Source organism: Strix aluco, chromosome 22, assembly GCF_031877795.1.
Source record: "Strix aluco isolate bStrAlu1 chromosome 22, bStrAlu1.hap1, whole genome shotgun sequence".
Lineage (NCBI taxonomy): Eukaryota > Metazoa > Chordata > Aves > Strigiformes > Strigidae > Strix > Strix aluco.
In genome coordinates, this window is record NC_133952.1 from 5,179,417 (window position 1) to 5,191,446 (window position 12,030).

The window sequence follows — 12,030 nt, forward strand, 5'->3', positions numbered from 1 at the left end:
GATCATCACCATGACAACCCATCATCCTCCTTCCCTGCCAGAGGATCCCCAAAGAGCTGAGGCAGAGGTCTAGGCTTCCCTTGGAGCTTGGGGGGGAGTCTGGAAGCCAGAAGCCAAATACAGAACATGGGTGGCCCCAGGGCCTGCAAGGCTCGTGTAAAACCCAGCAGGGGAGTCGAGACACTATTGGGAAAACCTGTAACCTGCAGCGGAGCTAGCAAGGGGCATACAAACTTGGAGCCCCCGTGAAATTCTGCAATTCCCATACACTAGAACATCTGTGTTCCACTAGTTTCAGCCTGTAACTGTGGCTGTCTACAGAGAATCTGCAAGGAGATTTGTACAATAAAATCAAGTCGCAACTTAGAAGTGCATCTGTAACTGCACTGTGACAGAAAGTAGCATCAAGGATTCTTAGTTTTTTCTTGGTGATTACTGCATCAAATGTGCTGTCTGCCATTTTCCCCCTGGAGCTCAGGCAAGCTTACACTGTGCTTTGATAATGAGGCTGGGTTCATTTATCATCAATAGCACTAAAGGTACCAAAGGATAAATTATGCCCCCTGTGACGCCTTAGCAATCAAACTGCCGTAACTGATTGAAGATAACTGTATTATTGATGGCGTGTAGGAAACGACAAGAGCTACTTTTCTCTTTTGCTCGCTGTTTTTACGACTGACAAGAACAGAGGACAAGAAAGATTTGTTTTTGACACTCAAGCCAACCAGTGTGCTTCTGAATAAACAGAGCAAATGTTTCTAATGGGAAAGCACCCTATTTATGTGGTCACTTTTCAGAGTAAAACTGCACTTTAAGTCTAGGTTTATTCTTCTAAATAACAACGCTGGTGTATGTTGGTACACTTTGTGATTCTAGAGAAACTGCAAATTCAGTAGGATGTTTTATAAAGCTTTGGTTATATTTCACTGGGTTTTAATGTAGTTATGTGTGATGAGGCTCTCAATAAAATAAATTGCATGTAATATGCTCATTTTAGTCATCCTGTAATTAACCAAATCTGATGACTGCATCATTTTTAAGGAGGTAGAATGGTATCAGTACAGTTTTGTCTACACAAACCAGAACATTGTTCAAAAATTACACTGACTGCTGAATATAGATCTTTTGTTTTACTAGTTGAATCCAGAAACCTGCCTGTTACAACACTGGAAATAACCACACACTGACAATCTGCTGTTTCAATCAGTTATAAATTTCAGCACCACAGTCAGGATGGGGCATATTCAAAAATGTTAGAGGGGTACAAGTTTCAAGAGTGGACTAGAACTAAAAGAGTATATACTTGAAAATGTATGGCTTGTGAATAATGCAGTTCACTGAACTTCTTTATAAAAGAGTTATAATGCATTCACAGATGTTCTACAAACAAAAATGAGCCTTTTTTTTTTTTACATCACTGCATTTGATTCTGCTCTATTGAGAGAACACAGGGCCCTTACACCACATGTGTAGTTCAGACTCAAAGTATTTTATAAATACTGAAACAGCAGCAGGAACCACTTTATCTACTTCTGTAATGAGGCCACATCCTTAGTGGAATGTGTTAGACGCTCAATGCTCCACAACAATTAAGATGGAAATGGAAAAAAAAATCTTTCTAAAGAAAATGGGGAATTTGCAAGGGAGAAAGAAATGAACCATCATAGGGTGTGGTCAGGGCACTGGGCAGTTCTTACAAAAAGTTCCACAGGCAATTCTTTGGCTGAGCCTTGAAATAGTAACCCTAGTACCCTTTATAGGGCTTAGTTTGAGATTAAGTACTGATTTACAGAAAGAAGCACCACATCCCAGACAATCTGCATAATTTTAATTTTCAACTAAAATGTTATATCCAGGATTTTACATAGGATTTATCCAAGTACTGACTTCTCTTGGAAGAGTCAGTAGTATTGCAACAGTGCTTTACTACCATAACCTCGTAATAGCAAACTATGGGTCAAATGTTACGATTTGAGTCCAGGGGAAACACTGATTTGCATTTCTCTGTGCCATTCCTAATTTAGTATAGGCTAGAGAACAATATCCATCTGCAAACAGGAAACACGTCCTAATTTCCTACTCGCATGATTCTGTGAGTCATATAGGTCAAACTGTCAGCTCCAAAAATGTAGCTAAAGTTCAGGGAAACTTCATTTTCTCTGCAAAATACTATCTTTTTATTCAGCCTACCCAAGTCAGTAAATAGATAGGTGAGTTTCCTCACTCAAGATTCAGAATACCAAATTCCCTTTTTTCCCCAGGATTATTAAATTCATATTTCTCACTTGGTAAATCATAACGATAAGGCGTAGAGTTTGCAAAAAGTAACCACAGATGGAGGAACTGCAAGAGGTTGGAGAATTATATATCTTCTAAAGGAATTAAAATCTCACTTCCAAATGTACATATCCTTTCCCTTTGAAGTCAAGCATTCTTTATCCACTTTTCAAAACACATTGCTGGGTCATCACTTAAGAGATTTCTTTCACTTCTTTGCTGAAGATAAAGTCCAACACTGCAGCTTACCTGCTGCATCCTGTGCTGCACTCCCTATATGCTCTGTCACAACATATAGCATCTAATAAAGCATCTGGGGAATAACATCTGTATCACCTCCCCTTTACTGCATGTGTCAAGGATAAAAAACAAAGAGGGAGCTATGTCTTCTATATACATGAGAGTACTTTTTGAGTTTGTTACTGGCTACTTTTAGGAGTTGAACATGGACTGCAAGAATAGGTATTCATCCTCTTTCCCATCTAGGAAAACTGATTAATACAGAGCTGTAGAACTGGAAACAGAACTCAGGCCTCTAGATCTGCTCTCATGCCTAACTGTTACACAAACTTTCTGGCTGGTCAGGCATCTGAGAAAATAAATAATTTTGTATATATATGTTCATTTAACTAGGATATAACTAACAGCATTAAAGAAACCAGAACACAAATAGGTATAAACCATGGCACAGTAGAGCTGTGTTGAGAGTCACATCAGAGAATAACATCTACAAGCAAGATTTGTCTTTCACTTTTTTGTTATAACCACTAGGCAATGATGCTGCCTACTATTCACTCCAGACATAAACCAACCAGACATAATACTTATCTCTATTACTGTGTCATAGGTACTGCTTTACAATTTGCTGATACAATATCATCCAGAGTGTAACAGTCAATCCCTGTCTGTTCAAATATAGCATGTATTTACAGTGGGTAGATCACCTTGTCAACAAATATGTAGATTTCAGATCACAAAGCCACAGATCTAATATGCACACAGGGAACTTTAGTAATGACAAAATCTGTCCATGATTCCCTTTAAAGTATACAAGATGGACACAGTTTAAACCAGTTTTTGGTTTGCATTGTGACTCTTGGGCTATTAACATTTGCTCCACACAAAGATTTCAGAAACTGTGAACTTTTCCCTCCAATGCAGCTGAGGCTGATCTACAAATACCCTCTCACCTATAGGCTCAGCAATAGTACCCTTCCCCTCCGTCAGAAAGGCTCTGGGATGTAATCCCACCCACAGTCTTCCTTATATAAGGTCTGGTTGGGAAACGACTTCATTTTTTGCTGTTTGGTCAGAAGTTGACTGTGTCTTCCTTCCCTAGTCTGGCAATGCCTGTGGATTTCAGTGGAACCTGGAACCTTATCAGCAATGACAACTTTGAAGGTTATATGGTGGCCTTAGGTAGGTGAAAATACCCGATTCTGTCCTTCCTCCCCTACCCTATAAGGTCCTCCTGAATTCTAAATTCTTCTAAATTCTTCTAAAACCTGGATATTGCTGAAGCTTTTTTCCTCTGAAATACCATGGAAGGATTCTTGGTTATCGACAGACAGCATTAACTGTATTTTAACCTGTCACCCAAGTGTCATTGCAACTTTCAGCAATTTCTCAGCCTAATACTTGTTAAAAGTAGAATTTTTGTACAGCTTTCATCAGAGACAGAGAAGATGTCCTGCCCACTCAATTTCTCTTACTTTTGAGCACAAACTTACAGAATCTATGTCTAGGATTAATTAAATGTTAAGTAACAAAAAAAGTGCTTGGGTATTTGCCACTTCCAGGCAGTTGTTTAGGGTAGAGTTGTTTATCTTTAAATAGCTTACAAAATTCTTCTCTTATTACTGTGACTTGTTGATAAGTCACTCTAACTGTCCCTTTTCTGGAGTGCTTGAAGCTAACCTCTTACCTTGCTCAGATCTTTTAGAGAGAAAGATTAACAGTGCTTTAGGGGAACTAAAGAAAGTTCTTGGTACTTTATTAGCTTTCTTGTACAAAACTCATTACAGACTGTGACAGCAGGCAACCCCGTGTGCTGCCTTCTCTTGTCCCTGCCTCCCCCATGCCTTTCTGCCTTTTTGACTTGTGTAAACTGATGACCAGCAGTGTCCCTTGTTGGTTATTGTATACACAAGTAGAATAAAATCAATTATCTGGCTGTATCTATGCTGGGTGACCTACTTAAATTGTCTACTTGGTATCTTTAACATAGGGAAAGAACTATTCTCTGTTTCTAATCCTGCTGTATTATTAATTAGAAAAAAAGAAAGGGGGCTCCCATAATGAGAATTTATTTCTCAGTTTGAATATTAAGTAATATACTTTTAATGCATTAATGTCTTCCAATGGAATAGAGATTCTGTTTGCTCCTTGGTAATAAACATTGTCCAGCTAAATAGAGGGCTTTTAAAAATGAAATATAACTGCCAATCTTGTGAGAAATGCAATTTGTTTTCAGTGTGTAATTGGGGGAACTTACTTAAAAGTAAAGGCAAAGAATCTTGTTGATGATTTACAACCTATCTTCAATTACTCCTGCTTGGTTGCCAGTATACTGAACAAAACAAGGACTGAAATCAATACTGTAGAACTAGAATGAGAAACTTTTCTGCCAGGGTAAGTAGAGTGAGGAGGCTAATATCCGACCAGCTGAGTAACTAGAGAGTTGTGGATGAGGCCATGGCTATTCCAAGCCTAGCCCTTCCTTCAATTTAATATCTATCTCTAAAGAATAGATTTGTATGTAGTTTGTATTTATACATTCTCATAACCGTGTTAAGGCTTAATGGGCATGGCTGTTGCCAGTACTGAATTCCAAGCCCTCTATGCTAAAATAAACTGGTAACCATGTGAAAACATGACTGACAGATTCTGGCACTTCTGTAACGAAGTCCTGCTTCAAACACAGACTGCATAATGAGCCATATGGTTCAACACACGGTAGCTGAACACACCCTGTCAAGAAGATCACAACCCCAGCCTGTGTGAAGTGAGAAACTTCTAGTGGTCCTATAAAATGATAGTTTTAATCTAGGTGATGAAAACAACTAAATTTATTTAATTCACAGCCCGCCATTTTACCCATCCCCCTTCCTGAAAACCTAACTCTGGGCATGCTATTGAGATGCAGTGTAACTCAGTTGCCTGCCAAATAGATGGCCGGTTCCTCTAAAGAAACATACATTCACTAGAGAAATAGAAAAAACTCTAGAAGCACTGCTTTAAGCTCAGTATTACCAAAACCATCAGAATTTTGTTAAAGCTGACTGACCATTACAGGTAACCAGAAAATCTTTTGACAAGTGTGATGTTTTCTAGTTGCACTTAAAAAGTGTTAACAGCAAGTGGCATGTCCTGAAAACAAGCCCAAGTAACTAATTTTAGGACTGCCCTTCATTTTACCCTATTTAAGGTATAGGGTGCAAAGATTCCTTGTTAATTCATAATGCCTTTCCTCTGACAAAGGATGAGAACAGGCATTAACTATTCCCTCTAGCTAAGTAGGGGGTAAGTAATCTGAGACGAAGCTTAGGGTGTCTGTGTGAGGGAAACCAACTCTACCCAACTCCTAAAAGGACTCTTCTGACTCAAAGTCCTAGAAATCTTGCATAGGAGTTGTGCAACAATTGAGTAAACTGGTTTCCAAAGAATAAAATGTACAAGAACATGACATGGTCTGTGTAACATACAGCTTTAAAAAAAACCAAACCCAAACCACCAACAAAACCTTGCATAGCAGTAAGGTCAAACTATCTAAGAAATGCTTCTAGCAGTAATAAAGGTTAAGTCCTTGTTGTCAAAACGGCTGGTGATAAACACAACGCTGACCTTTTTGCCTCCTGTCCAAGGTATTGACTTTGCAACACGCAAGATAGCAAAAATGCTGAAGCCTCAGAAAGTGATCAAACAAGACGGTGATTCATTTTATATTCATACTACTAGCACATTCAGAGATTATTCGCTTCAATTCAAAATTGGAGAAGAGTTTGAAGAAGATAATAAAGGCCTGGATAACAGAAAATGCAAGGTAAGACTGAGTATGTAAAATCAAGAGGCTGTGACAAAATTAAGATGCTGTGATGAATCCAGCTACTTGAGCTGGAATTGTTTCAAGAATACTATTTGTAATGCAACACAGAGGTAGGAGCCTGACTTACAGACAACGAGTTTCACTTTCCCTCAGGAATAGTATTTAGGTCCCCTTTTATCCAGGAAAAAAGGACATTTTTTTAAGAGTATATTGCAAAACTGAGACAAAGATATACAGAAACACTTTTTTTTCCTCTTCCACAGAGCGTAGTTACCTGGGAAAATGATAAACTTGTCTGTGTCCAGACCGGTGAGAAGAAGAACAGAGGCTGGACTCACTGGCTTGAAGGAGATGACCTCCACCTGGTATTTACTTCAGATTTCTACTAATTCTGTCTCTATATGACAAAAATAATATCTATACTGTGGTCATGGTGTGCACAAGTTGTCTTCTAGCTCTGCAGTATTTGTAATGGGTGGTACATAGTGAGCATATGCTGCTCTGATTTTTAACTGGAACAACTTCACTGTTTCACTGTCTTGTATAGTTAAATTCAGAATGTTAAGCATAACCTATTAGCATGGCAGCAGAGTTGTGGTGAGTAGTCATGGCAAAGGATCTAGGTTCACTTTTAGAAGCAGTTCCTTTGATTACTATATACATCTATACTTTTGGTTTTTTTGGTAGGAGCTTCGTTGTGAGAATCAAGTATGTAAACAGGTCTTCAAGAGAGCTTGAATATGTGTACTGGTTCCTACAAGGAGAGACAGCTACATACAGGAGACAATGCATCCGCCTGCCCAGTGATGGCTGCATGGACAAGAACTGAGTCCCTGTACCTATTAACCTAAATGGTCTGATGTTGCCAGTGTTAAAGATCTGATTTTTCCTAATAAATGCTCAAAACCAAACGAATCTTAAGTACCTGACTTCTGAATGTGTTTTTGGAGGGGGAAAAAAAACAAGCCAAAACATAAGTGATATGGCTTGGGCCTTTACTTAACTAACAGTCTAAATCAAAACAAGAAAAACTGCCTATTCTAAAGCGGCATGCCAACATCAAACAAAGCAGAGTGGGAAGGATGGTAGAGAATTGAAGATAACAACAAAGGAAGCAGACAACAAAGGATACAGATTTATTATTCAAAAAGCTTCTCTTTAAGATGCAGACTAGTAGTGAACTCCACTTGCTTGTATCTTAAATGTGTAATGTAAGGTCCTATATTGGCCATAGCTGCTTTGTTCTCAAAAATAATTAAGTTCAGCTTACCAGAAGAAACCAGCCTGTGATCAAATCCCAGAACAAAGAAGATAAGTTTGAGTAATGCATGTAGATTCCAGTCTGCAAAATAAATGAAGTCTATAAGCACATATACAGAGTGACAACAGTGCTTCTTTAGTTAAGATTTATTTGCATACATCTGTTTAATTAGGTTAAAGGTTTTTCTTTTTGACCATGTGTAATGTTGCATAAAGAAGCAGGTTTTATTCTGCCTGGTGAAAACACATGTAAGCAGTTAGATCAACTTGGTGGTTACATGTGAAATGAGTTGCTGCATATTGTTCGTAACACTAATATTGCAGGGATCTTATCACTAGTGAAAAGAGAAAATCGCTTGATTAAATCTAGTTTGAGCTTGGCAATTTAATTACTTTCTATGGAAAAAAGAATTCTAAAGTAATCCCTCACACTTCGAAACATAAGTAGCACCATCTTTCTGATACTTCTTGTCAGTTCGGAATTCTTAAAGCTACCACCAGAGGCAGACATCTGTTGAAGCGTGAAGGGCTTTTTGTTAGATCGAACCCCCCCATACAATTACTAGAGGCCTGTGTAAATTTAAACAAGTTTCAAACATAGGAAGAAAAAAAATAGTATTTATACAGTTAGGGAGATTTGGGGGACCAGCAGTAAAATGCCTGTTTATTCTATGGACTCTGACGATGTCTTTTGGCTGGAACTGAGTAGTTTTCATTTATCTGAAAACAAAATTCCTGTTACCCTGTAATATAAATCACAAAGTCCCGCAGCAGCCCCGCGGCCTGCGCTGTTCCACTAGATGGCATCTCTGGAGCGTCCGGTGACTTTATTTCAATCGCAGAAGCTTGGAACAGCAGGGCTTGAAGTGTTAAATACTGCAGACACTCTCCAACCCCACAGCTTTTAAGCTGTGCGCTCCGATAAGATATGCATGAGAAGCAATACAGAAAGGCAATGATGACTTTAAGAACTCTGTTAGTACAAAGAGAGACTCCAAGTAGAAATCAGGAAAATGCAACCTTAAAAACCTGCATGACTAGAAGTGTAATAATTCATTAGTAAGGCTGCTATTAGGAAGTCCTCACTATTAGAAATATAGAAGAGTTATTATCAGCAGTGATACTATTTTTCTTATTGCTACCTTTCTACTTCAAGCTGCTGATTTGAAAGCAGGTAATGCTATGCAGAACTCACCTGAGGATGCTTTGGAGATCTTGAGGATGAGAGGAGCTACTACAGTGACGAAACTGCTTATCCTAATTTCATTTATATGCTGACCAATTCACATGCTTTCACAAAATACAAATTAAACATCTTGAAATGCATGCTGAACAAAGAAAGGGAGCAGTCATGTTCTGCAAGCGGAAAAAAAAGACATTAAGTTAGCCTCTGCCAAGAAGATAGCACTTGAACTATAAAACTGAAGGACAAGAACAAAACTCCCCAGAGAAGCACTTGAAGGGTTTTATTCAAAGGTGTTTTAGACTACTTCAACTATCCTACACTATTGCTTTGATGGTGAAACTTTTTCATCAACCCACCTCCGAGGTTTTTTAGTGCAACTGCTGACCATGTGTACTATAATGATTTTAAGGTATGGCAGCTGCATGTGAAAGTACTTTATAGATGAACAGAACTGTGTTGACTTAGGGATTGTAAAACCAAAACAGACAATGGAAAACCAAAAGAACAGCCAGGATTCAGAGTCTCTAAAACACTTTCTCTAGTGATGATAGGGAAAAAAAATATACAAGTGATATACAAAACCATAAGGAGTTGTATCACTGAATGTAGTTTGCTATTATTTTTTTCTAGAAGTCAGTCTTTATGACAGACTTACACAGACTTTTAAACAGAGCATGTAACTCTCTTTGCTGACATTGTCAGAAGTACCTTTAAGGTTACTAATTTTTACTCAAAAGCTTTTAAGACACAAATTTGTATGTTGTCTCCTCATAATTTTCTTGCATACTATTCTGTGCAGTAACTAATATGGAACAAATCAACAGTTAGCATAAGAACAAACCAGCAAGTGAAATCACATAAAAGCCTGTGGATTATAGCCCCAACTCCACTGGGAAAAAAACCAAACCAAAACCAAAACAAACAAAAAATTCAACATAATCCCAAGAAGATAAAAAAATACAAAATGAAGCATAATCTAAAAATCAAAACACATATGCTCTACATAAAGATGACAATATGTATTATGATCCAATTATTTGCAAAATAATTTGTTTCCAATTCTGGACACCTTGGTTAAGTCATCAAAAACACTGGTTTTGTTCAAACACCTTTAAACCAATATGTTAAGGAAGATGTACACTGAAACACAAGACCAAGTATTGTATCTGCCTCATATATATGTAAAAAAATCTGATCAATTTTATTGCTTTATAATTATTTGCAGTTTTTATGGAAATATGTTTTAATTCTATCCCTTGTTCATCCAGACCAGTGTTTCCATCTTAAGAACATCCTGTTGTCCTCCTTTTATGGGATTCTTTCACTCACTGAGTCAAACTACACGGCACTGCACCATAGCTGTCTGTTAACATGTTATTATTAGTGACTGTTCATCCTGGGGCAAAAATCTGCTGATGCAGCTCCCCCTTTTTTTTGTTCTCTTCCAAAAGAACAGCTTCTCAAAATCCTTTTTTCACCTACATGTATTATAAATGATCAAACAAGCAGAGCTGGAATATCCAATTCATTTAAAGTCAACACAGACTCTGGCTGTTTTGCTCTCTAGCTGAGTTTCGAGAGTAAAGAAAGAGGAGGAAAAGATGAGTATCTTTCACAAAAATATCATTGTGTGGTATAATGAAAGAACTAGGTGCAGAAAGGTTTGTGTTTTTACACAAGAAAGGACAAAATTACTTCAGGTTCAAACTACACTTGGAAAAGGCTGAGGCCCATACTCGGTGGGGGCTTAGTGCCTTCGTTTTCCCTGGATATGTTACAGATTGTAACAATTAGACAAAAAGGCTGTAGTAACTGCATCATTTCTCACAGAGGAGTGGGCTAACACCTTAAAGGAGCGGAGCATGTGCGGACTCACGAGAACGGGACGACTTCAGGAGCCTAAGCCCAGCCCGGATCCCGACGCCCATACCTGCCGGGCTGCTCCCGCCTCCGGCCGAGCGGCGACGCGTCTGCCGGCGGGCAGCTCCCTCCTTCCCGCCCTTCTCCTCCCCCCTCACCGACCCACTGCCCCGGGCCCCGCTCCCCGGCCTCGACTCCTCGGCCGCCCCGCTCCCCCCCGGCCCTCTCCCGCCCCTCCGGGCCGCCTCCCCTCAGCACCGCCCTCGCGCCCGTTGCCATGGCGCGCGGGCCGCCCCTCCCGCGCCGCCACGCCGAGGCGCTGGGCCCCGCCCCTCCCGCGCGCCGCGCCGCGCCCCGCCTCCCGGCGCTGCCATTGGTGGGCGCAGCGCGGGGCCCGGCATGCCCGGCTCCCTCGGCGGCGCCGGGCGGCCTCACGTGATCCCGCCCAAGATGGCCGCCGCTGCCCTCTTGTTTTGATGAATAATCTCTGCGCGGGGCAGGGGCCGCGGCGCGGGCGAGGGCCGAGGCTGAGGGGCGCGGGCGCGCAGGGGCAGCCGGGGGGCGGCTCCCCCTGGGCCGCGGCGGGGCGCGGCGGCAGCTGAGGCGCGGGCGGGTGGTCGGCTGGGCGGGCGGCGGGGAGCGGGCCGGGGGCGGCGGCGGTGGGGCTGGCTGCCGGCGAGTGAGGCGCGGCACGGCCGCCCCGGAGATGCCCTTGTGAGGTGCCCCGGGGGGCAGAGGCGACCGGAGAGCGCTTCCTCGGAACTGCCCCTCGGCGGGGCAGAGGAAAGCGCCCTCCCTCCGTTCACCATTAAGAGGAAGGCGATGGAGGAGCTGAGCGCGGATGAGGTGAGTCTGCGGGCCGCGGGGCCCGGGGCCTGAGGGGGCGGGCGGGAGGCGCCGCCGGGGGCGACCGGGCCCCGCGGGGAGAGGGTGCCGGGCTATTCCTGGGTCCTTTTCTTGACTCCAAGGTGAAGCCTGTGTGTGGGCAGGAGCGTTACTGAGGCGCTTTGCCTTCGCCCAGTGTCAGTGCTCTGTTTTTCGTGTTCCTTCTTCGTGCTGTCCCTGACCTGCGACCCCCTGGCTGGTCGATGGGGTTGAATTGCTTCTCTCCTGGTTAATTGTTTATTCTCTGCTTCCATCTGCCAGGTAGTCTTTGTCTGGAGGATGTCTCCTTTCTGTGTTCAACACTGGGTGTTTTGTATGTTTTCTCTGTGTGATTTAAAAAAGGATGCTACTTTTTAGCATAGTGAGACTCTTAAAATCTTGATTCCTTGGACTCTTTGCTGAGAAGCAGGAGGGGGGTTTGTGTGTGTTTGTGTGGTCTTATATTTAATCGAATTTTGTTTTGACATAGGCTTGTCAGTTTTCCGATGCTTCCTTTGATTTACTTTTCAATTTTTAT

At 41.5% G+C, this 12,030-nt stretch overlaps 2 protein-coding genes across 4 annotated transcripts in view; both read left to right on the forward strand.

Annotated features, from left to right (window-relative positions):
* Positions 1 to 3,552: 3,552 nt before the first annotated feature.
* Positions 3,553 to 7,243, forward strand: RBP7 (retinol binding protein 7). Its single transcript, XM_074848109.1, has 4 exons — positions 3,553 to 3,696; positions 6,141 to 6,319; positions 6,586 to 6,687; positions 7,010 to 7,243. Exons 1-4 carry the CDS (start codon positions 3,624 to 3,626, stop codon positions 7,058 to 7,060), a joined length of 405 nt encoding a protein of 134 aa, XP_074704210.1. The 5' UTR covers positions 3,553 to 3,623; the 3' UTR covers positions 7,061 to 7,243.
* Positions 7,244 to 11,254: 4,011 nt separating this feature from the next.
* UBE4B (ubiquitination factor E4B) overlaps positions 11,255 to 12,030 on the forward strand; it is a 41,883-nt gene continuing 41,107 nt past the window's right edge. For all 3 annotated transcript variants that reach the window (XM_074847826.1, XM_074847827.1, XM_074847828.1), the window contains exon 1: positions 11,255 to 11,474. In XM_074847826.1, coding sequence (XP_074703927.1) covers positions 11,451 to 11,474 — 24 coding nt within the window. In that variant the 5' untranslated portion in view covers positions 11,255 to 11,450. The remainder of the gene's footprint in view (positions 11,475 to 12,030) is intronic.

What these genes read in the sequence shown, in the direction of transcription:
- RBP7 (XM_074848109.1), top strand. Translation starts at nt 3,624, where the DNA reads ATGCCTGTGGATTTCAGTGGAACCTGGAACCTTATCAGCAATGACAAC. An exon ending in AGGTTATATGGTGGCCTTAG is followed by an intron (nt 3,697 to 6,140) that starts GTAGGTGAAAAT and finishes CTCCTGTCCAAG; the next exon opens with GTATTGACTTTGCAACACGC. An exon ending in TGGATAACAGAAAATGCAAG is followed by an intron (nt 6,320 to 6,585) that starts GTAAGACTGAGT and finishes CCTCTTCCACAG; the next exon opens with AGCGTAGTTACCTGGGAAAA.